The sequence below is a fragment of the Marmota flaviventris genome, chromosome 2 (genome assembly GCF_047511675.1).
Source record: "Marmota flaviventris isolate mMarFla1 chromosome 2, mMarFla1.hap1, whole genome shotgun sequence".
NCBI lineage: Eukaryota > Metazoa > Chordata > Mammalia > Rodentia > Sciuridae > Marmota > Marmota flaviventris.
Window position 1 is genome coordinate 33,067,956 of NC_092499.1, and position 24,089 is coordinate 33,092,044.

At 44.4% G+C, this 24,089-nt stretch overlaps 1 protein-coding gene across 4 annotated transcripts; it reads right to left on the bottom strand.

Moving 5' to 3' along the window:
• Positions 1-30: 30 nt before the first annotated feature.
• On the bottom strand, positions 31-16,279 carry Sall2 (spalt like transcription factor 2). 4 transcript variants are annotated; one of them, XM_027922340.2, is made up of 4 exons: positions 16,207-16,279; positions 4,233-4,550; positions 1,729-3,827; positions 31-1,138 (listed from the first exon to the last, which is right to left on the bottom strand). In XM_027922340.2, exons 1-4 carry the CDS (start codon positions 16,277-16,279, stop codon positions 938-940), a joined length of 2,691 nt encoding a protein of 896 aa, XP_027778141.2. In that variant the 3' UTR covers positions 31-937. The 4 variants fall into 4 exon arrangements, with proteins under 4 accessions (XP_027778141.2, XP_027778142.2, XP_027778139.2 ...); XM_027922341.2 differs by lacking the exon at positions 16,207-16,279 and adding an exon at positions 4,931-4,997; XM_027922338.2 differs by having other exon boundaries at positions 1,057-4,550.
• Positions 16,280-24,089: the final 7,810 nt, after the last annotated feature.

The window sequence follows — 24,089 nt, forward strand, 5'->3', positions numbered from 1 at the left end:
ACACACAAATGTTTGATCAAAACACTTTTAATGATGGAGGGGAAGACACTAGTATCTCCCCTGTCTGCTTTCACTATGTTAGGAAGCATTGGAGCCCACTACCTCAGAGGAGAACCCTCATTCTCTCCTCAGAACTCCTGTTCCCAAAAATCCTATGTTAAGAGTAAACACTACATCTCATTACAAGACAGAAAGGCAGGAAGGAATCACCTGGAGCTTGTCTCCCAAAGTCTGGGGCTCTAAGAACCAGACAGTGGCAAAGACATAAGCCCTGGTCCATGATCACGCAAACTGGGGAGGAAATGGGTTTTGAGAGGGGAAGATGAGGAAATTACAAGGGGCCAGGTAATAAAGGAGGGAGTTATCTAAAACTAGAAGCACACTAGTGCTAGGAAATCCCCCATGATTCCCCTGGTGCACTGCTGCAAACTATGTCACTAGTAGCCCAAAAAGAACTTTCATGAGAATGCTCACATTCACAAGAATGCAAGGTTCCCTCCTTTATATATATCATATCCCTTTCTTAATCAGGTAAGTTCCCAGCAAGCCCTATACTTGAGCAACATTCCTCAACTCTCCATTACTTCACAACCACCCTCACCAATAATGCTCATTAAGATACAAACTAACTTCAAAATACTCTATAAGAGATCTCTTGGCAAGAAATCTGCTTGTTTCTCAACTTCAAAAATCCTTGATGACTAAGAAGTTGGAGATGTGGTGGCATACTGACCTGACAACACCTTTGCTTTAATGTGACTCTCAAAGGCTTTACTAGGAAGAGTGTTTTATGCCCTTCATCTCTCCCTACCTCCTGGGGTAAAAAATCACTAATTACTGGAACATCTTCATTGACAGCACCTTCTGAAGCAGGAGGAGAGAGAAGGAACATGCAGTTTGTTGCTTCTTTCTTCTGATGGGCTTTTTAGACACTGCCTTAAATACAGGAGGCTAAAATAGGAAAGGAGGCTGTCTTCTCCTTGGCTTCTCTGGATTCCATCGTTGGGGCCACCTTCTCCACTACAGTTCCTGGACCAAACAGCACTAATGGTACTAGGTCTAAAGTGGTAACAGAGATGGAGGTGGAACTCCAGGGCTTTGTGAGCAGGCCATGTGACTGGAAAGCTGTGCACTGGTTGCAGAAAGTATGGAACCCACCCCCGCCATCACCAGCTAGGCAGAAGGTCCTGGGACAAGAAATCCTGGAGAGAATCCTGGTCATCAGTGAGGAGTAGCACTCCAGAGACAGCTGCCAGCCCCTTCGGGCTGGGCTGCAATTCCAAAGATTGTGCTTAGGTGCACCTGCCAGAGGAAAAGGGAGAGGGAAAAGGAGAAGCTCCCCTTGAGAATGTGAAGCCTTACATAACCTATTTTCCTCAGGTAAAAGAATTAAGAGGGAAGAAAAATTCTTTAGGGGACCATCCCCTGGTAAGCACAATAATTTCCAAGCTCGGGGACTAGAGAAAAGCCACTAGAGACACCGATATAAGAACTTAGAGCAAAAAGATGAAATAAGGGCTCATAAATCTTGGAGGTCCTTCTACGGAGCTCACAGTTTCTGTTCCCTAGATCAAAGGGAAGCAGGTACAGAAAACAGGCTCATGGGATTGTGGGGTCATCCTTTCGAGGGAAGGGGGAGAGCCCTGGAGAAGTGATGGAAGGTGAACAGCCAGGGACCAAGGAAAGAGCAGCAATATTCTGAGGGCCATGGGGAGCAAAGGGTTGTACCTGGTGGTGAGCCAACAGCATATGCTTCTTGAGGGTAGCCCTCTCAAGGAAGCCCTGCCTGCAGAAAATGCAAGTGAAGAGCGGCCCCTCCTTGGGGTGTGTCTTCTGATGCTCCTCCAGAGCTGCCTGGATGGGAAAGGTCTGGCCACACACTTCACAGGTCTTTCTGCCACTGCTCTCTCCTGGCTCCTTTCTCCCAGCTTCCTGCAAGCTCAGCTCCTCCACCAAGGGGGTGCCAGTGCCTTCTCTTTCTGGATTGAGTGGTGTTTCAGGGCTTGAGCTCCTCTCTGGTTTATCCACCTCTTCCATGCCTCCTGAAACGTCACTGCTGCCCTGCTCCATTGGCTGGGGTTGATCCAGGCAATCAGGTGGAGGCGGAGGTGGAGGTAGAGAAGACTGTTGATTTGCTTTCTCATTACTGTCTATCTCCTTCCCAGCTGTGGCTGCTGCGGCCATTGACCCCACCTCCTCCTCTGCCCCAGATGCCTCTTCTGAGTCACCTCGCACTGATATTGCTTTCTCACCTCCACTTTCTGAGCCTCTTCCTGCTAAGGAATCTTCATCAGTCACATCTTCCTCTTCTTCCTCATCCTCATCCTCTTCCTCAGATAATTCCTCTTCCAGTGATGGCTGCTGTGACTGTTGCTGGGGGAAGCTTCCCACCGCAGAGACTGCAGATTGCTCAGAGCCATTCTCCTGGGCAGCTCCTCCACCCTCTGGGAGTGTAGTACTACCATTGGGGATCTGGCCCCCCAGATGCATCCGAACATGCTGCTGCAGAGTGACAGCATTAGTGAACTTCTTCTGGCAGATGGGGCAGGAGTTCTGGGCCCGGGCAGCTGGACTGGCCTTATGGCCGACGAAATGTGCACGCAGATTACCCCTGGTGGAGAAGGCTCTGCCACACACTTTGCATTTAAAGGGCCGCTCACCTCCATGTTGACCATAGTGCAGGCGTAGAGCTCGGGGACAGCTCAGCACCCGGAGGCAGATGACACACTGGTTAGGTCCAGAAGAGGCTGAGGATGAAGGTGCAGGGGCAGAGGTGGTGGGGGCCCCTGATGGAGTAGAGGCTACTGCTACAGCTCCTTGTCGGTCAATCTTTTCTACCAGCTGCTGCAGCTTGGATGTCTCAGAGGGTGAGGCCCCCAGGGGCTCTAGCACATAGGGGAAGGGGAAGCTGCCAGTGGATTTGAAGTGGTTGGTAAGCAGTGCCCAGCTTGGTAGTGAAGTTACCAGCTTACTTAGCTGCATGCGGGTTGCAGTGCCACTTTCTGCCACTCCACTGATGGCTGAGCCCTCACTCCCTGGGGGAGTGTTTTCATCAACTTTACTCTTGGGCTCCACTGCTTTCATGAGCACAAACTTATTGAAAGCAGGGAGCCCGGGAGCTGTGGCAGTCCCTGCCCCAGTGGAGAGCAGCGTGAGGCTCTCTGTGGCACTGAGTGCTGTGGTGGAGGCCACCAGAGGCTTGCGTTCCATACCTCCACTTGGCGTGGCTGCCTCCTCCTCAGCCTTCTCTGGTGGTACAGACATACCATAGGGTAGGCCGCTGCTGGTGATGACGTAGTCGAGGTGCTCTGGCACTGGATGTGGGTTCATCTGCACATGTGGGTACTTCTCGCGATGCCTATGGAAATGCACTTTGAGGTTCCCACGGGTGGTAAAGCGGTTGCCACAGACATTGCACTTATAGGGCCTCTCACCGGTGTGGGAGCGGAGGTGGATCTGCAGGGCACTGTCACTGCCAAATACTTTGGCACAGAAGCGGCATTTGTGCCTTCCACCTGGTTTCTCCAAGGGACCCATCACTTCCCCATAGCCCAGCTCACCACTTCCGTTCTTTGGCTTCAAGAGCCCTGGGGAGGCAGTGGCCTCAAGGCCTCGGGCTGCCCCAAGACATTGTGCTGCCAGTAGTCCTGTGGTGCCTGGGAATGCCAGATGAGGTGAGGCAATCAGCTGATCTGCGCTGCCTGGAAGGGCAGGGGAGGGGGCAGGGGCAGGCTTGTGGTTTCGCCCAACCCCTCCAGCAGAGAAGGGATGCTGTGCCCCCAGTGGGTGGTAAAGGTGAAAGAAAGCCTGCTTGGGAGTTTCTGCCCCTGAGGAGGAGGAGGAGGAAGAGGATGAAGGTGCCAGTGTCTTGCCAGTTTGAACAGGCTTGATGGGGCTGAAGAGGGGTAGTAGGGGTTTGGTGGAGGAGGCAGTTCCTGTCCCAGGTAGCTCTGAGGGACTGGCAGGGGCACCTACGGACTGGCCTAGGGAGCCAAGCAGCAGCACCTGCCGGCAGATTTGCTCAGTCATCTGCATCTGATGGATTTGCCGCTGCTGCAGCACACGCAGCTCTTCCAAGATCAGAGGAATGTTCAAGTGGCCGCTGCCTACACCTGGGGGTGGAGGGGGAGGTGGTGGAGGGGGGGGTGCAGGAGTGGATTCTGGAGGTAATGGGGTTGCTCCCAGCTTGGGACTGGCCAAGATTAGGCCCCCACCTCCCCCAGCCGCTGTACCTGTGGCAGCGACCAGGAAATGCCCTGAAGTCTCCTCTCCTCTCCGCTCTGGGCCCCAGGTGGGATCAGTCGGCCCAGAGGACCCGGATTCTGGAGGATTGCTGTTCTCTGTGTCCATGACTTGGGGACTGCTGTGACCTTCAGGCCGGGGTTCAGAGGAGGCATTAGAGTTGTTGGGGTTCTCTTGGCCCCCAATTATCACCATTACAGGAGGTTCAGTAGAACATGCGTTCTGATGGGAGAGGAATTCAGTTGGATCCGTGAATTGTGCGCAGCATTTGGCACAGACTTGGGGGTGGTCCTCCTCGCTAGCATCACCTGGGAAGAGGACAAGAAGAGAGCGTGGGTGGTGCGTTGGGTTGGCTAAACAGAGGCTCTAATTAACAACAGAGCCGCAAGTTGGGGGTGGGGAGATGAGCTCACCATTTAAGCCACGCATAAGGCTAGAGCTCAGTCTTGAACCTCGTGAAGAGATTCACCCGAGTAAGGGTGGGGGGGGGTGGTCACGCACACTCCACTCCCTCCTCCGTCACCTCACCCCCCCCCCCCAACACCCCTTTCTTGGCCCTGGGGAGTGGGAATGGGTGTGAGGACTGCAACCTATGGAGAGAATTATGCCTGTATCCCGCCCACCTGAAGTCCTTACCCCCGCGCGTCCCCTCCCTCCTCACCTCTGCCGGAGCCTGGCCCTACCGCACCTCCGAGCTCCGCAGGTTCCCCGCAGGGCCCCCCAAGACGAGAGCTCCTCCCGGCTTCGTGCGCCATGGTTGTCGGGGAAGCGGAGGGCCGGACGGGGTGGGAGACAATGGGTATCACGATTGAGGAAGCGACCGTGGCCGCCGGGGCTGCGGCAGGCTCTGCACCCAGCGGCCCAGACTGCGGAGATGGAGATCGGCGGCGGCGGGGGCTGGGAGCAGCGGCGGAGGGGGAGGGGAGCGAGGAGGCGCGGAGGAGGGGAGGAGCTGGAGCGAGAAAGCTGGGAGAGGGGAGAGGGGAGATGGGGGAGGAGAGTTTGTGGGGAGGAGCTGCTGGGGAGGGAAGCGAGAGCCGGAGACGCGAGCCACAGTACTTAGGGGGTTGTGGGGGCAGGAGCCCTGAGCTTCAGAGGGTTTCCCGAGGCTTATTGTCAGGTGCTGTGAGGTACGGTGGGGGTCCACCTTTCCTTATCCTCTGCCAGCTCCCCCTCGTTCCCAGATGTCTTTGCCCAGGCCTGCCCCCCCACCTCCGCCTAAGCTCAAGGGGCACAGTGGGAAACGTAGCCCTGCTCAATAGAGCAAGGCGATAGGCTTCTCTTATTTTTCTTTGGATAAAGGATCCGCAGAGCCTGGAAAACGTGGCTTCCAGAGAAAGGGTAGTCTCATCTTCTTAGGGGTCTCAGGGCCAGAGGGGGAGGAGGAGCCCCAAATGTCCTCCTCATCAGCAACCCCCCCCTCTTACTCCCAAGTTTTGCCCCTCACTTCCATTCTCACACTACCTCGCCCCCCCCCCCCCCAAATCCCTCTCCACAAAAGAAGTTTCACTTGGTGAGAGGTTGCAAGGTAGAATTTCCAAGGGAGTCATTTCAGGTCTTCTGTCTGTGGAATACGAAGCCCCTTCACTCTCTTCCCCTCCTCCCCCAGAATAATAGCTGAATGCAAACTATTGTACAGACCACCGGGCCAACACCTAATTTATAAAGTTCATGCTTATTTAAGAAGCCGGTCTTCTATTTAGTACCTTCATCTCTACTCTCTGTCCCCTGTGTTCTCTTTCAACACTTGCACACTGTCCCTATAACCGACAGTGGGTTTGAGGAGATTGCCTGCAGAGGCCTACCGAGACCCACCCAGCTGGGGGGGGGGGAGGGGAACTTCTCCTGAAACAATGGAGAAAATGCAGTAGGAGCTACCAGGCAGCCTCTCCTAAATCCGTTTCCCCCCAACAACCTGGTTTGAATGCCTGGACCTGACTGACACCTGCTCTGGCCCATGGAGGTGCCTCACATTCAGCAAGAGGTTAGGTAGGGCTAAATAAGATGAGTCTTGGGCCAGGTAGTCTGCATTCCCTTTCTGCCTTGAAATGAGTCCTAAAGGTTTTCTAATTCCTAAAACACTATTTAACATTTGATTTTTGTTGTTGTTGTTATTTGTTTTGGGTACCAGAGATGGAACTCAGGGGCGCTTAATCACGGAGCCACATCCCCAGCCCTTTTTGGGATTTTATTTAGAGACAGGTTCTTGCTGATTTGCATAGGACCTCAATAAATTGCTGAGGCTGACTGAACTCAAGATCTTCCTGTCTCAGCCTCCAGAGCAGGAGCAGCTTGGATTAGAGGCGCATGCCACCACACCAGCCCACTATTTTACATTTGAGAAGTATTGACATAATTTCTGCTACTTCTAGTAATCCCAGATGGGGAGGGGCGCTCAGGCCAGTCTCAGCAATTTAGCAAGATCCAGTCTCTCAAAAAATAAATGCAGCTCAGTGGTAGAACACCCATGGGATCACTCCCCAGTAACACACACACAAAGTAATCACAGGTCCTTGGTTTTGTGGTTTGCTTGGGCATCAGTAAACTCACCTTGCCTGGGTGGTAAACTGAGGCCATGCTATGCCACTATTTCCCTTTTTTTGTTGTTGTTATTTGTTTTTGTTTTTATTAGAGTCGTATAAATAGTAGTTCATCCCAAAAAACTCACACATCCAAGGAAATCCATTTCAGTTCATGATCCTCCCTATTCTCTCCTGACCTGCCCCTCATTCTCCTTTCTCTACTTGACTTCTTTTCCTTCATCTATTTACCATTTCCCTTTTTGTAAAGTGGTAGTAGTATAACCAGCCTGTCTTTCTTTTCCTCTTTTTTTTTTTTTTTCTGGTGCTAGAAAATGAACCCAGGCCTTGCATCAAGCACTCAACCACTGAACTATATCCCAATACCCCCCCCTCCTTTTTTTTTTTTTTTTTTTTTTTTTTTGGTGGTCTGGGTATTAAACTCAGTACCTTGAGCATGCTAGGAAGAACTTTAGGAATGGCTCAGCCACACCCCCAGCCCTTATATGGGCATTATTAAGTTTGGAGAGTCCTAAATATTATGGATTAGAGAGCTAACATTGTCAATGCAAAATAATCAAATTAACCTAAAACACACATATACTAAAATGAGATGTTTTTTGTATTGTTTATTAATTTTTTTCTCTGTGCTAGGGATTGAATCCAGGACCTCATGAATGCTTGGCAAGCATTCTACCACTGAGCTACACCACCATCCCCAACCTTATTAATTTCTGAGTTAAGATATTGGTTAATATTGGCATATGTCAGGGATAAGGAGTCATTGGGAGGAGAGCTGATACAACCCAATTAAAATATTAATAACATCCACTGTATTTTCAACATAAATTTTGCCTGTCTTTACAAACTGAAACCATCTTACAATCAATTATATTTTGAAACTTCAGGTAACCTTAAGGATCTTAGCATTTTGAATCACAGCTCTGAAACAGGTGGGTTCTCTACTTGCAGACCTGGCCCTTCCAAATGAGGAAGAAAGGGTCTGTTTTAATTACAGAAAGTCACAGCTTAATACAATGTGGTTTATTTTTACAGATAAGGAAATTGAAGCTCTGAGAGGTTAAGTGACTTTTCCAAGTTCACACAGTAACTCACTGAAGCAGGCATTCACAATTCTGACTCCTATCCAGTGCTTTCTCAAGCACATCACATTGTGTGGCTAGAGAAAGGGCCCTGTGTGGCTCCTACCTGCCATTTGCTCTCTGGCCTGAGTAAGGGAGAGGGAATCAGATGGAGACTTTCTACTGAGCATTTGTTAATTAGCATGGAACATTTGATATCCAGTTACTGTTTTGTCAAATCTTCTGACAAGAAAAGAAATTCTTTTCTTTTCATCTTCTCCTGGGAAACACTGTCCCCTTTTTTACTCTTTAATGAAACGTGCTTTCTGATGCGAAATTTGATCTGCACTCTTCTTTAAGGTAAATTTAGCCCCTGGTGAAAGGTGACAGATCAACAGCCACCTGTAAGAGGAACCCTCCACTTCTCAGTACTTTACACTCACTGTAGATCCTGAAAAGGGGGACAGGATTCTTATGCAGACATGAATAAAGTCACAAACACAGGAACAAACTAAGTGGTTATGGTGTCCCTAGATAGCAGATAAAGTGAGGTCACATGCAGAGTCTAGGGTAGATATAGAATTAAGACCTGGACATGCTTGTTTAAATTTACAAAGAGCAGAAATGACAAAGGGAAAGGAAACCAGGTGGCTTCCCCCTCTAAACTTGGTGCCCCATCACACTGAGGCTTTAGGCTTGGGAGAGAATGGTTAGGGGGAACAAAGAGAAAAATAGGTGGGTTGTGTGTGGAAGTGTAGCAAGCATATTTGAACAGTGGTTCTCAAACTATTGGACATTGTAGCAATTATAATTCAAACATAATTCAATTATAATTCAAAATTACCCTGAGCTTTTAAGAATTCTGATGTTCAGGCCATGCCCTAAACTAAATTAAGTAAGAATCCCTAAGGGTTAGATCCAGGGATTAGTATTTTTGAAAAGCTCCTCAGTGATTCCAGTGTACAAGTAAGGGGCTGGAAGTGTAGCTCAGTGGTATAATACTTGCTTAGCATGAGGGAAGGCCTGGGTTCAATCCCCAGCACCAAAGAAACAAAAACAAAAACAAAGACAGAAGCAAAGAAGCAAAATAATGTACATATAGCCAAGGATGAGAACTACAGTATTAGAGGACTATCCTTCCCTTCAAACCTTCCACCTTGTTCCTCACAAACTAAACCTAATCAAAATTGGAATAGAGGCAAAAAAGGAGCTGCTCAGTGGCAAATTTTCCCCTCAGGCTCCCTTTCTACTCTGTCCACAATCATACTTAAGCTTTTTTGTGTCCTTTCCTGGTGAAAAAAAAAAAATCTGAATTTGATGAAACAAAATTCTATTTAAAAAAATAGAATTTGATATAATTTACATCTAACTATGAATCTAAGCAACTGTATTGCTTTTCCCAGGGCATGTTCATCTTCAATATTTATTTCTTTTAAAATTTTAGTTAAGGGATGGGATTGTGGTTCAGAGGTAGAGAACTCGGCAAGCACGTGAGGCCCTGAGTTCAATCCTCAGCACCACATAAAAAATAAATAAATAAAACAAAGGTATTATTGTGCCTAACTACAACTAAAAAATAAAAAATTAGTTGAGTCATCTTTCTTTTTTTTTTGTACTAGGGATTTAACCTAGGAATGATATTCCACTGAGCTACATCCCCAGGCCTTTTGTTTGTCTGTTTATTTAATTTTTTGGTACCAGGGGGCGCCTAACCACTTAGCCACATCTCCATCTCCAGCCCTTTTTATTTTTAATTTTGAGACAGGGTCTCACTATGTTCCTTAGGACTTTGAACTTGCCATCCCCCTGCCTCAGCTTTCCAAGCCACTGTGGTTACTGGTGAGCTCCACTGTGCCCAGCTAAGCCATATCTTTAGTTGTAAGATGAAAAGTTTACAGAGTTAGAGCATCATTCAGCTACAAAGGAAGCAAAGCATATTATGTAAGCACCTGCCTAAACTTACTTGTTTTTAACATTGGACCAACACTAATTGGTAGCTTCCATAATTTATTATTATTATTATTATTATTTTGGCATCAGGGATTGAACTCAGGGGCATTCAAACACTGAGCCACATACCCAGCCCTATTTTGTATTTTATTTAGGCACAGGGTCTCACCGAGTTGCTTAGCACCTCAAGTTGCTGAGGCTGGCTTTGAACTCACAATCCTCCAGTCTCAGCCTCTCCAGCGGCTGGGATTACAGGCGTGCATCACTGCATCTGGTATATATATACATTAATTTTTGTAACTGTTGCAAGATTACATCTCAGAATGTCCCCTCTTCTCTTCCTCACTTCTTTCCCCTTAATTTCCCCCCCCCACACGGTCCTTTGCCAAACCAAATTAGGGCACCCAAATCTACTAATGCACCTATGCCTGTGCAACACAGTAGACAAAGAGACACAATGATTTGTGCACTTGGTGTTAAGTGAGGAAAATATACTTATTTCCAGATTTGGAATATAGTAGGTTAAATTTTTAAAGGGTCTCACTGTCCAGGAGCAGTAGCGCAAGCCTATAATCTCAGCGGCTCTGGGAAGCTAAGACTGGAGGATCAAAGCCAGCCCCAGCAATGGCAAGGTGCTAAGCAACTCAATGAGACCCTCTCTCTAAATAAAATTCAAAAATAGGCATAGGGATGTGGCTCAGTGGCTAAGAGCCCCTAAGTTTAATCCATGGTATCAAAGGAAAAAAAAAAGGGGGGGGGGTTCATTGGACATTTTTCTGAAATCAAAGGACTAAACATACCATTTTGGGAGTTGGAAGGGATGTTAGAGAGCTGAACCTTTCATTTAGCACAATGATTTAGACCTCAGTAGAAGTTCTAGCTTTAAACGTTTTTCATCTTTGTGATCTTGGGAAAATATCTTAATCTCTCTAAAACTTGGATTTCTCTTCTTTAAATTTAGATATAGGGGATAACAGCCATAAGGAATAAACTAGAAGAAATGTAAAAATGGCCTAGCATAGTACCTGAAGGCTCCACAAATATTAATCATAAATGTTATGATACATACTGCAAGGTGAATAAACTTTGAAAACATTACGCTAAATGAAATAAACCAATGTGTGGTTGGTTTATTCACTTTGATTGAGCCAACGGGCTCAATCAAATAGTATGTGATTCCATTTATATAAGGTACCTAGAATTAGTAAATTCATAGAAACAGGAAAATAGAAGCTGGGTACAGTAGTGCATGCCTGTAATCCCAGTGGCTCAGGAAGCTGAGGCAGGAGGATCCTGAGTTCAAATCTAGCCTCAGCAATGGCAAAGTACTAAGCAACTCAGTGAGACCCTGTCTCTAAATAAAATACAACATAGGGCTGGGGATGTGGCTCAGTGGTAGAGTGCCCCTGAGTTCAATCCCGAGTACCAAAAAAAGAAAGAAAGAAAATAGAATAGAGGCTACTAGGGACTGCAGGAGGGGAGAACAGTGATCTGTTGTTTACTAGGTACAGAGTTTCTGTTTGATGATGAAAAATTGTGAAAAATAGATAGTAATGGTTACTTAACATGGGGAATATACTTAATATATCTGAATTATATGCTTAAAATGGCTGAGCATAGTGTTACACGCCTATGATCCCAGTGGCTTGGGAGGCTGAGGCAGAAGGATCGCAAGTTGAAAGTTAGCCTCAGCAATTTAGTGAAGCCTAAGCAGCTAAGCAAGACCCTATCTCAAAATAAGAAAAAGAACAAGACTGGGGATGTGGCTCAGTTGTTAAGTGCCCTTGAGTTCAATCCCTGGTACCAAAAAAGAAACAAAGAGGGGGCTTGGGGTATAGCACAGTTGGTAGTGTTTGCCTTACATGCACAAAGCCCTGGGTTCAATCTCCAGCCCTGCTACAAAAAAAAAAAAAACACAGAAAGAAAAATGGTTAAAATGATAAATTTTGTTATCTATATTTTACCATAGCTGATTACAGACATGCCGCTGCCCAGCTTCTTTTTCTTTATTTAGTGCCCTATCCAGGACTGAGTTGGTTTTTTGTTACAGTTGTTGTTTGGGTTTTTTGTTTTGTTTTGGTACCAGGGACTGAACCCAGGGGTGTTCAACCAGGAGTCACATCCCCAGCCCTTTTTTTTTTTTTTTTTTTTTGTGGTGCTAAAGATTGAACCCAGGGCCTTGTGCACGTGAGGCAAGCACTCTACCAACTGAGCTATATCCCTAGCCCCCTAGCCCTTTTTACATTTTATTTAGAGACAGGGTCTCGCTAAGTTACTTAGGGCCTTGCTAAATGGCTGAGGCTGGCTTTGAACCCAAGTTCCTCCTGCCTCAGCCTCCTGAGTTGCTGGGATTACAGGAGTGAGTCACCATGCCCTGCCTGAGTTGCATTTTTTTGTTTGTTTGTTTGTTTTGTTTTGTGGGGGTGGTGGTACCAGGGATTGAATTCAGGGGCACAGGATCACTGAGCCACATCCCCAGCCCTATTTTGTATTTTATTTGGAGACAGAGTCTCACTGAGTTGCTTAGTGCCTTGCTTTTTGCTGAGGCTGGCTTTTTTGGGGGGGTGGGGGGGAGTTTACCAGGGATTGAACTCAAGGACACTCAACCAGTGAGCCACATCCCCAGCCCTATTTTGTATTTTATTTAGAGACAGGGTCTCACTGAGTTGTTTAGTGTCTTGCCATTGCTGAGGCTGGCTTTGAACTCATGATCCTCCTACCTCAGCCTCTGGAGCCACTGGGATTTCAGATGTGCATGCGAGCATGACTGCCCTGGACTGAGCTGCTTCCTGTCTACTGAAAAATGTGTTCTTTCTGATCCCTACTCTGAGGAAGGGTGAGAGGGGACCGGCAGCTGAACATCCCAAGGGGCTCAATGCCTAAAAGATGAAACTCTACTTCTAGATGTAAAAATAAAGAGAACAGAGACCTTAAAACTCTATTTTTGCCTTCTTTGCCTTTTGCTGTTCTTGCTGTCTGCCAACTTCCATCTCAAGTATTTCTTTCTCTCCCTCTAGATCTCTTTGGCTGTTGTCCTGGTTTCTCCTTCTCACTAAATATCTGGGTTTCTGATAGCTTTCTTTATTTCCCAGATGTACTAGTTTGCAGTTTCCCCAGTTACATCTTTTATGTTCTCTAATTCAGATTTCTAGACTCTGCAGGGGAAAGTCCCCCCCCCGCCCCTAGAGTTTTTAGTAAACTGACTATTTCCTGCTCATCACTTTTGTGCAATAACTATTAGGTTTTGGTGCTCTGGTCAGGAAGCTGAGCAAACACAGGGTTGGAAAACAGGTTTTTCTGACTGTTTCTTGGTGTTCTCCTAGGTCACTGCAAACATAAGTTTTAAAAATACTTAACAAAAGCTCAGCATTTGCTTCTTATGTGGTAAACTTTGCTTAAAAGAGGGCAACAAGCCCGCAGGGTGGCACATATCTAAAATTTAGGCTGGGGCAGAAGAATGCAAAATTCAAGGACATAGAGCGCTGGCTTAGTATGTACTTGGGTTCAATTCAATCCCCAGTATGGCATGGCAGGTTGGGGGGAAGGTTAAATCCAGCCTCAGTAATTTAGTGAGACTCTCAGCAACTTAGTGAGACCCTGTTTCACATTAAAATTTGAAAAGGCTGGGGATACAGTTCAGCAGTGTGTCCCTGAGTTAAATCCCCAGTACCACACCACCTCACCCCCCCCCCAAAAAAAAAAAAAAAAAAAAGAAAAAGAAAGAAAAGGGGGGAAAAAGACTCCAGAGAACATTTGTGGCACTTTCTAGGCTACTAAATAAATGTTTGGTGATGCTCACAATGATGACCATAATTTAACACATATGCCAAAGGATATATAGTGTGTTCTGGACTAAGTCCTGAATTAAGTACTCAAGATGCACCCCCCACCACCACCACCATTATATTCCTTGATGGTGCAGGGAATCAAACCCTGGGCTGCCTGCATGCCAGGCAAGTGCTATACCATTGAGCTTTGCTTCCAGCTCCCTTCCTTTCTAATTTTGGGCCATGCTTTGGGGCAGAAAAGCAAATAATTATCAAGGATTCTTTGTAGATCCTGTCTACAATAAGGAGGGAAAGGGGAATTTATACATTATAAGCTTATGTGAGCAAGGAATTTAGTGAGCCACCCCAAATTGCTAATGAGACCCAATGAAACTTCTTCTGTTCATGAAAGTAGCCTAGGTAAGATCTTTTGCTCTCAGGGGGAACTCTGATGAGAAAACCCTTAGAAGTTCTCAAGGCTGAGCTCAAAGGCAAAATTTCAAATGAAATTTGTTGCTTCCATTGGGTTCAAGCCTTTAGTCTTCCTATGAGAATGGCACTGTAGCAGCATTCTCATGCCCCAGGTGTCTATAGCCCCAAGTGGGGGCTACATTTCAAGGGGCTTGAGAATCCATTGAAGGCAGTTGCTAAAGATACCTTTTAACTCCCTCACAGAAGACTCTTCCTCAGCTGTGGTATGGGGAATGGGTGAGCAGATGGGAGGAAGGGATGGGAGGAGGATGCCTCATAGGGGTTGGGGGTGTGTGTTCAGCTTAGTTCTACAATTGAAGCAGCAGGGGAGCAGGGCTGTGAGGCAGCTCTGAGGCTCCAGGGGAAGTCTCCTGTAGAGCACTAGGAGGAAACATCCGGCCTATAGCAGCATTAAGGAGGGCTAATGTGTCTCAGGAGGGAAGGATGCCACCACCATAGAACCTCTAAATATGGGCACAGTGGGATCCAGCAAAGCAATGACTTGGGAGGATGTGTCTTACCCCAAACTTTAACGCATCTGTCAAGGTTGTTTCAAGCACTGATTTGACCTGAAGTCATTTTTCACTAGGGGTGGAAAGGCAAGTTTAATCCATGATTAGTTTTAATCACTACAAATACACTATCCTAGATCTTTCATGGCACATGTCTCAGAAAGAAATACTGAAGTTTGCCAAGAAGTTCCTGGTCATGTTTCAACACTTGCCAGAAGTATCACTGCACTCATAAAATGATAATAACAATACTCACATGCATTAAATGCTTAATTATGTTAGGTGCTTTGCTAAGCACTTATTTATCCTGGGTATTTCCCAAAACAACAACAACAACAACAAAAAAAACTTTACACATACTAACTCATTTTAATTCTTACAATCTAATGAGGTGGCTAGGATACTCATCTTTATAGATGAAGAAACTGAGGCACAGAGAGGTAAAGCAAACCAAGTAAGGTTGCACAGCTAACCAAGTGATGGAGTCAGGATTCAGCAAAAAAACAATCCTGAAACCTGGTTTCAGCGACCTTGTGTCTACTCCTATACTACATTATTGAGTATATCAACTATTTGCTAAGTAAATAGTTGATCTCTGAGCCAGGACTTTTAGACTTTCAGTGTGCACACACACATGTAGCCTGACAAGTATGTTCAAAAATTGCTTGATCCTAAGAATTACCTGCACTCTTGCAACAATGACCCTTGATCAGATCTATTCACAATCAAACAAGTTTGGAAAATCCCGATTTACTGGAGTGAGCACATCTGCCCCGAGCATCTGGAAATCTAAATTTTTGTCCTGATGATGCCTTCACTGTCTCTTAGGCTTTAAAAAATGTTAGTTCTTAAAACCTTCCTCACTCTATTATCTGCTTCTCACTTCCTGAAATGTTATAAGAATACATATAATTTTGCCCCTCAGGAATTCTGTTGCTCAAAAAACATACAGGGATATCCTTGTAAAATGATTGCATATATTAGCAGGTGTGTTATCTTGGATGTTTTTTGGTTTGTTTTTAAATTTGACCACCCTTGTAACACAAATCGCATGCAAACCTGTTGGCCAACCTCCCCTCCAGATGACACGGATAAACGCCCCAAACCAGGCTGCATTCTGACCGACATTAGCTCTCTCCCTCTGGGAGCTCTGATCTGCTCTCAGGCTCAGCCCAACAATGAGAAACTTTTTTCTCTTGTCTCTCAGGGGAACCTTCACGTTTATCCAATTCATTCTCTTGCAACCCAACTCTCCAGAAAAAAAAAAAAAAAAAAAAAAAGACGGGGGGGGGGGGAATCCCACCCCTAAGAGACGGGTCTTCAGGTCTGAGGACGTTACTTAGCAACGGCACAAAGACCAGTGAGCAAAGGGGGACCTGGGGAGAAAACTCTTGGGTGGGGAGACAGAGCCAGTTTGAAAACTCCATTTCATCCAGAGAAAAACAAGGAAAACACAAACAGAATGAATCCCGAGGAAAGCCAAGGGGGGCTTTTCCCCAGCGCAGGTCAGCTCCTCACTCTCTGCATCTCAACTCTTCCACACCCCCAACGACCCAGTCCTCCCCGCCCCAGTTTCGCCCATGGCCCAAGTGCCCTCCCTTTGCCCTGGCCTGACCCACCCAGGGTGGGACTCGGGGGCCCCCCACCGCTCCCCGGCACCCACCGTTCTCAGACGCGCTGGGACCTTCGCAGTCCGAGATTAACTGTTGGGGTTTCCGCTGCTTTCGCCGAGACATTCCCGGGTAGAGAGAGGTGGGAGAGGGAGGGGCAATGCACTTAGTCTCCACCGGGGTGACCTGGTCCGATCTCCTCCCCGGGTGGGTCTGAAGCCTACGGACGCCTCTCCCCCAGTGCAAACCACTGTGAAGCAGAGATGTTCCCCCTTCCCAGAGACAGACAGACTCTGATTCCCGGTTCCGACTCTCTCTCTTTCTCTCTCAATCTCTGCAAGTCTTTAAAGGGGAGACGCCCCCTTTTTTCCCTCTGCTTCTTCCCTACGCTTCTGCAGCTCCCATTGTAAAAGCAAAAATCCTAATCTTTCCGCACACTCTTTTCTTTTGTACTGCAGAGGAAAGGATTTAACCCTCTCCTCCCTGCGAGGGCTCTGGCCTCTCCCTGAGCTGTATGTTTTTAGAGACTGCCCCTCACTTGTTTTTCTAACTCTTCCCCAAGATCTTCTCAATGCTTTTTGATTCTTTCCTAATTCTGTGCCCCTCTGTTGGATAATGTGGCTGCTTCTGGGGGTATAAACTGAACTAAAAAACTGTCTGATATATCCTGATTAAAAGGCTAAGAAGTCAACTGCTTCCAGGAGAAAATGGGGATAGGAAAGGTTGGCAGAAAGACTGAGTGAAGAGTGATGGGTATTCTAATAATAACAGTGTATGAAGATAATTTACATGATATTTTCATTTATGTCACATAGTTTGAAGAGTACAAGTCTGCAAGATTATCACAGCAGATTTGGCTATTCCGATTTGTGGGAATCCCCTTGATAGGTAAATCAAAAGGCTCAGTGATGTCAAGTAACCTATCCAGGGTTGTACAGCTGTGATATAACAGAGATAGACCAGGAAGCCAGGTGCTTCTAAAGAAACAATATGACATATTGTAAAGATACATTATGACACCAGACTGCTAGTATGGAGGGGCGAAAGTGCTTGATCTTAAGGAATTTCACTTCAAATAGCAAAGGAACATTGTCTTTCTGTGTGCCAATCCAATCCAGTTCTCATAGTCAAAGTAATGCCACTAAGAATATAGCAGATAAGTTTCTTGGTGCCCCACAGTAAAAGGCAATTTTAGCTCAACATAAAGTAATTTTCTAACAGTGTGATGGACTCTCCAGTGGGTTTGTGAGCTCCCTATAATATATTCACACAGAGGCTGCAAATAATTTGTCAGTGATTCTGTGTAAAGAACTTTCTTTTTGATATGAAATTGGATCTTTAAGATATCCTTCATCGCTACAATACATTTGGCAAACAGCCAGATATCTTCAATTCAGCCTATACCCTTAAGGCCATTTTGTTGTTCTGATTATACTGTTTTTATCTAAATCTGAGTAATATTGGGAATAATATTGAACATAGACTATGCCAAATATGCCCTCTCCTCCAGCTGTAATACCTGAGTCTTCTTCTTTTGCCCTTATGTACTTTTTTGCTCTTCTGACTAAGGTGAGAGACCCTCTGAAAACCATACCCCTTTTTAAGTTTAGTGATGTAAATCTCTGATGGCTGTATCTTCAGAGAAAAGCAAAGCAAAGCTGCTCACAGCCTAGGTCACAGATTCAAGTTTCCTGCATTTCTTCCTTTACAGAAGGCTAGTTTGGCAAATGCTAAGAAAAGGAGAGGAAGACATAAGATGATTGGAGGGCTGCTGCTAACAGCTGAGGCAGGTACCCACTTCTGAAGAGGTTTGGGAAGCACTCTGGTCTTAGCTTTGGAGTTCATAGAATTTTCATTATTTTCCCAGACTTTTAGGGTTAGGATCCTATGTGACTCCCTCATCCTCCACCCTTGGAACTCTTTTTCCTCATGTTGTCTAATTCATTACGCTTACTTTCTTGTGGCACACGGGTGCCATTGTTATTAGACCAGTGAAGGAGACACTGAGGCCAAGAAAAATCTCTAATTCTTCAATGATAATAGGCTAAATCCTGTCACCCTCTCACCCCACTGTTTCCATCATTTACTTCCTTTGTGAGGAAAAGAGAGAAGACACAGTTTTCTGCTTTTCTCAGGAGTCTATGAATTCTCCAAGGGGGCAGATTGGGGTTTCTGTATTTGTCTCTTTCTTGAATCTTGGCTGTCTTCGTCTTTTCCTATTTTTCCCTTCCTCCTTCTTACTGGCCTTATTGTGAAAGGAAGGACTCTTTCCCCTCCTCTCCTTTCTTCCGCCCTCCCCCATTTACCATTTTTTTCCCTTTTACCTCTCCTCTGTGGCCTCTTGACCTCCCCACAGAGTTACAAAAGTAGAATCCTTGAAGAGATGCTGCTGTGGGAATGTTAATGAGCCTTCCCCACAAAGGGGCAAAGACTTTACTTCACTGAGTTGGAAAAAAGCCCCTTTGAAAAGGGGTTTTCTGTGTGTGGTGAAGTGGAGAGGGGAGGGGAAGGAGAGAGAGGGAGGGAGAAGGAGAGAAGAAGGGAGGAAGAAAAAGAGCAAGAGAATGAAAAAAAGGAGAGAGAAATGAAAGAGGGGGAGACTCAATTGCAGAAGAAAACATTAGAATAATAAATTAGGATAACAAAAATCTTTGTTCAGTTTGTTATGATTTTTGGAAAATGTTCCATGGTCTTTTGACCTTGTAAACCAAAGGCTTAATTCCAAAAAAAAATCTGACGAGGCACTCAAGGGCATTGGAGATAATAAAGAATAGGAAAAAGGGCCTTATCCTGGCACTCCCCCTAGCCCTTATTCCTTCTCATGTGGCAGCCTGAGAGGCTCTGAGGGGAACACTCTAGATGGGAAGGGGACCTGGTGGTAAAGATAATGTGATTGGCTATGTGATTCCTTCTTATTATATTTTCTTTTTTTAAAAAATATTTTTATATGTATGGACCTTTATTTTATTCGTTTATTTATATGTGGTGCTGAGGATTGAAACCAGTGCCTCACACATACTAGGCAAGTTCTCTACCACTGAGCCACAGCCTCAGCCCATCTTATGGTCTGTATTTATCAGTATTTTTTTCTATCAGTATTTATGGGTTTAGTTTTCTTATTGGCCATCAGTCTAATCATTTCTTTCTCTTCAGGAAGAGTTTACTGTCCTGTTGAAGCATTTAAATCATGGAGCCAACCTTTAAACCAGATCACCTGAGCATAATCAGTTTCCTTCATTTGTGTGTACAGGTTGTTTCTGGGTTAGTTAAGATGGATGATAGGTATTTTGATGTCAAAATCAATCCTTTAGAAGCAAAGATATGTTATTGCAAGCAAGTGGATACTTTTTTTTTTTTTTGGTACTGGAGATTGAACCCCAGTCACATCCTCAGTGCCCCACCTCCCCCTTTTTAAACAATTTTTTAATTGTAGTTGGACACAATGCCTTTATTTTATTTATTTATTTTTATGTGGTGCTGAGGATAGAACCCAGGGCCTCGCACGTGCTAGGCAAGCGCTCTACCACTGAGCCACAACCCCATTCCCCCACAGCCCTTTTTAATATTTTATTTAGAGACAGGGTCTTGCCAAGTTGCTGAGGCTGGCTTTGAACTTGTGATCTTCCTGCCTCAGACTCAAGAGTTGCTGAAATTACAGGCCTGTGTCACCAAGCCCAGCCAAGTGGATAATTATGTTTGACTCTCAGAAGGTAACTGGAATGAGATTCCAGGGAGGGCAGTGATTATAGCTTAGTTGGTAGGGTGCTTACCTTGCATGCACAAGGCCCTTGATTCAATCACCAATACCACCAAAAAAAAAAAAAAAAAGAGAGAGAGGGAGGGAGGGAGGGAGGGAGGGGGAGAGAGAGAGAGAGAGAGAGAGAGAGAGAGAGAGAGATATTGATTCCAGGGAGAGAAAAATGAAGAACCAGTCAGGAATGTTAATTCCCAGAGCTCTATACTCTCCTCTGGACTAGTGCTTCCCAAATACTGTAATCACATGAAGAATTTATAAAGAATTTATAGTCCTGGGAAGGGGACAGGGGGTTAGCAATGATGGTGGGATGTGATGGACATCATTATCCAAAGTACATGTGTGAAGACATGAATTGGTGTCAACATAATTTATATACAAACAGAGATATGAAAAATTTTGCTCTATATATGTAATAAGAATTGTAAAGCATTCTGCTGTCATGTATTTAAAAAATAAAATCAATTAAAAAATTAAAAAAAAAATTTATAGTCTTGGGCTCCACCCCAGATCTCTTTAATCAGAACCTCTGGTTGTAAGACCTAAGATTTTTATTATATTTATTAATTTTTGTGGTACTGGGGATTGAACCTAGGGGCTTCCTACAATGGAGCTACATTCTTAGCCCTTTTCATTTTTATTTTGATCTTGTTAACTTGTCCAGGCTAGGCCTCCAACTTGTAATTCTCCTGCCTCAGCCTCCTGAGTAGTTGGGATTATAATACAGGCTTGTGCCACTGTGCCTGACTAGGACCTAAGATTTTTAAACAATATATAAAATAACAATGAACAATAACATATAAATTATATATATATATATATATATATATATATATATATATATATATATATATATTTTGATATATATTTTGGTGTGGGGATTAAACCCAGAGCCTTGTACATGCAAGGCAAGCACTCTACCAACTGAGCTATATCCCCAGCTAATATATATTTAGTTATTTTTGTACCAAGGATTGAACTCAGGGGCACTTAACCACCGAGCCACATCCCCAGCCCTTTTTTGTATTTTATTTAGAGACAGGATCTCACTGAGTTGCTTAGAGCCTTTTGCTGAGTCTGGCTTTGAACTCATGATCCTCCTGCCTCAACCTCTGAAGCCCCTGGTATTACAAGTGTGCGCTACCATGCCTGACAATATATTTAGTTGTAGATGGACACAGTACCTTTATTTGTTTGTTTGTTTATTGTGTGGTGCTGAGGATCTGAGGAACCTGGAGCTAGGCAAGCACTCTACCACTGAACCACAACACCAGCCCCTAAAAAATCTCTTAAATGATTATTTTGCAGAGACAAATTTGAGACAATTGCCCTTAACTGGGGGGGTTTCTAAGCCATGGGCTTTATGGTTCCTAGGGGGCTGCAGTGTTGTTGCAAAGGAATCCAGGTACACATGAACCCAGCCCTACCTGTTGGCTCAATAAATACATGCTTCTTAAATGTATGTGCTACTGTTGGCCAAAATATTTATTGTATGTTATTAATGCACTTTTTAGTCATTTAAAACTGTCTGTAAACTCATATTGAGTTTCTTTTTTTTTTAATCTTTATTTTATTTATTTTTATGTGGTACTGAGGATCAAACTTAGTGGCTCACATGTGCTAGGCAAGCGCTCTACCACTGAGGCACAACACCAGCCCCTCATATTGAGTTTCATCCTAAAAATAAAAGTAAAACTGTAGTTTGAGGACGTCCAGGAAACATTTTGACATTTCATTCCAAGTCTCTCTCCACCCCCACTCTCATATTGAACCTAAGGGTTCAGGTGCCTTACACTGAGCTACATACCTAGCCTTTTAAAAGTTTTATCTTGAGAAGGTCTTTCTAAGTTGCCTCAACCTCCTGAGTAGCTGGAATTAAAGGCATGTGACACTTGCTCAATCAATGCCTCTTTTCTCAGGATGAAACTCTGAAAAAGCGCTCCTCTTTTTCTGTTTGTTTATAGAAGTGCAGGCTTTATGGAGCCATTTCCTCTACCTTTTAAAGAGTTAAAATCCTATGATCCTATGTCTTGATTTAATTGCAAGAGAATTGAACTAGGAACCTGAAAACCCATGTAGCATTTCTATTAGTAATAATAATCTTAGCTATGGTGTATTTTGTGCACCAGGCACTTTGAATACCGACCTCATTCTATCCTTAAAATAACTTTGTGGACTGGGGTTAAGGCTCAGTGGTAAGGCCCTTGCCTATCATGAGAGAGGCAAACAAACAAAACCAAAAAAAATTTGCAAAAGATTATATAATCCACATATTACACATGCAGAATACCCCAATTTATAAATGAGAAAACTGAGACTTAGGCAAAGTAGCTTTCTTATTCAAGTTGGCAGTGGGTAAGTGGCAAGGTTGAAATTTGCCTGAACAATGCTTAATTGGACAGTGTGTATTTTTTCATACAATGTGACACTTTATTGCCATCTCGCCAATTTCTGCCTTTTTGTTTATGGGTCTCCCTTTCTAGTCTGGAGGATGCTTTAAACTTTCAAATTTAATATTCCAAAGAGAATATGAAGACCTAGAGATAAACTTGCATAGCAGATTATGGATCTCATAACATATATTATCACATGCTTTTTGTCTTGCTGAAATTAAGGAAGTAAGGCAATAAAGAGTAAGGGAAAGTGCCCTTTGCAAAACTTTACTAAGTAAGAAAGCCTTGGCAAACAATCCCTGCTCTTATTAGATGATTTCCGCCTAGCCTCTTTCAGGTGGCAGTTGCCATGGTGTTTTAGGGGAAGAGGGAGGGAGTGAAGATCAAGGAGGATCATTCAGATGAATCTCCTCTGGTGTTTCTTTTCAGAGTTCTGTTAAGGATGGCAGCAATTTAAACATTCATAAGAGAAAGAAAAGAGCTTATTCTTTTTGTTTTCCTCATTTCTTCATTTCTCATTGCTCAAGTTAAATACAAGGGAAACAGGAATTTGTAAAGGGGACAAAGTAGTGGAACAGGAAGGAGAGGTTGTGGGGGAAGGGCTAAGAGCCTAAAGGCCAAGAGAGATGGCTAGGGTGGGGGGTAGGGAGGAGTGTGTGTGTGTGTGTGTGTGTGTGTGTGTTTTCAAGGAAGAAATTATGAGGACAATTTGTCAAAGTTCTAGGAATCTTACGATTGGCCACCAGAAAGAAAATAATCAAAGATTGGGGACTTTGATTATTAGAAACTGTAAAAAGAAAGGAGAGGACAATGAGAAAGACAAAATAAATAAACAGAGCTGTCAGAAAGGAAAAGAAATCAAAGCAACTTGAGAAAGAGTGGCAGAAAAAGTCTTTGGAGGGATTGGAACATGCAGATTGAAGAATGTCAGAAAACATGAATAATTGAAAACTTAAAAGAAGCATGGTCATAGACTTCAGGAAAAACAAGAAGAAGAACAGGTGGGCTCCTATAGGGCCTTGCAGCTGGAAGGGGCCTTAAGGATCATCTCTAAATATCACTTTTCAGATAAGAAAACTAAGACCCAGAGAGGTTAAGTGAGTTTTTAAAAGGCTCTCTGGAACCATATCTTTATCTCGGGAATTATTCTTCCCACTATACCATGGAACTAGTGAAGAAACAGGGCAGGGATGAATGGAAGCCAGGCATAAGTGAAATTTTAAAAGCTAGTTTTTTTTTTTTTTTGTTTTGTTTTTGTGGTGTTGGGGATTGAACCCAGGACCTTACACATGCGAGGCAAGCACAATAATTTCTTAATCCTTTTTAAAATTTATTAACATTTTTTCTTGTGTGAAATACTGTTATCATACCATCTACTTCCATTCTGATAACTTCATACTTTAAAGTATTTTCATTAAATAGTATTCTCTTCCCCATTTTAGAGATTATTCCCAAATGGGGGGACCCTTGGTGATTAATTTAAGTACTGAGAACCACCCCGCAGGGCCTTAGTGCATGCTGGGAGCAGGCTATTCCATGAGGTGCATCCCCAGACCCTAAGAATATGCTTGATGAAGTCTAATTAATTCCTGATTATATTTTAAATGCAAATCCTTTTAATATGCCCTTGGTATTGTTTATTTATTCACAGAACTAGTTTAACAAATATTTTGAGCACTGCCTTTGTACTAAGTACCTAGTAAACACACAAAAGGACATAAAACAATTTGTCTTATTGGTTGTTATGCAGTTTTAAAATTAAATTGTTATTATTGTTGCAGTGCTGGGA

Bases quoted from the DNA above. Each gene is read 5' to 3' on its own strand.
- Sall2 (XM_027922338.2), bottom strand. From the start codon at position 16,279: ATGTCTCGGCGAAAGCAGCGGAAACCCCAACAGTTAATCTCGGACTGC. The intron at 4,551-16,206 runs GTGGGTGCCGGG...TCCTCTTCCCAG, and splicing joins TCCCAGCGCGTCTGAGAACG to GTGATGCTAGCGAGGAGGAC.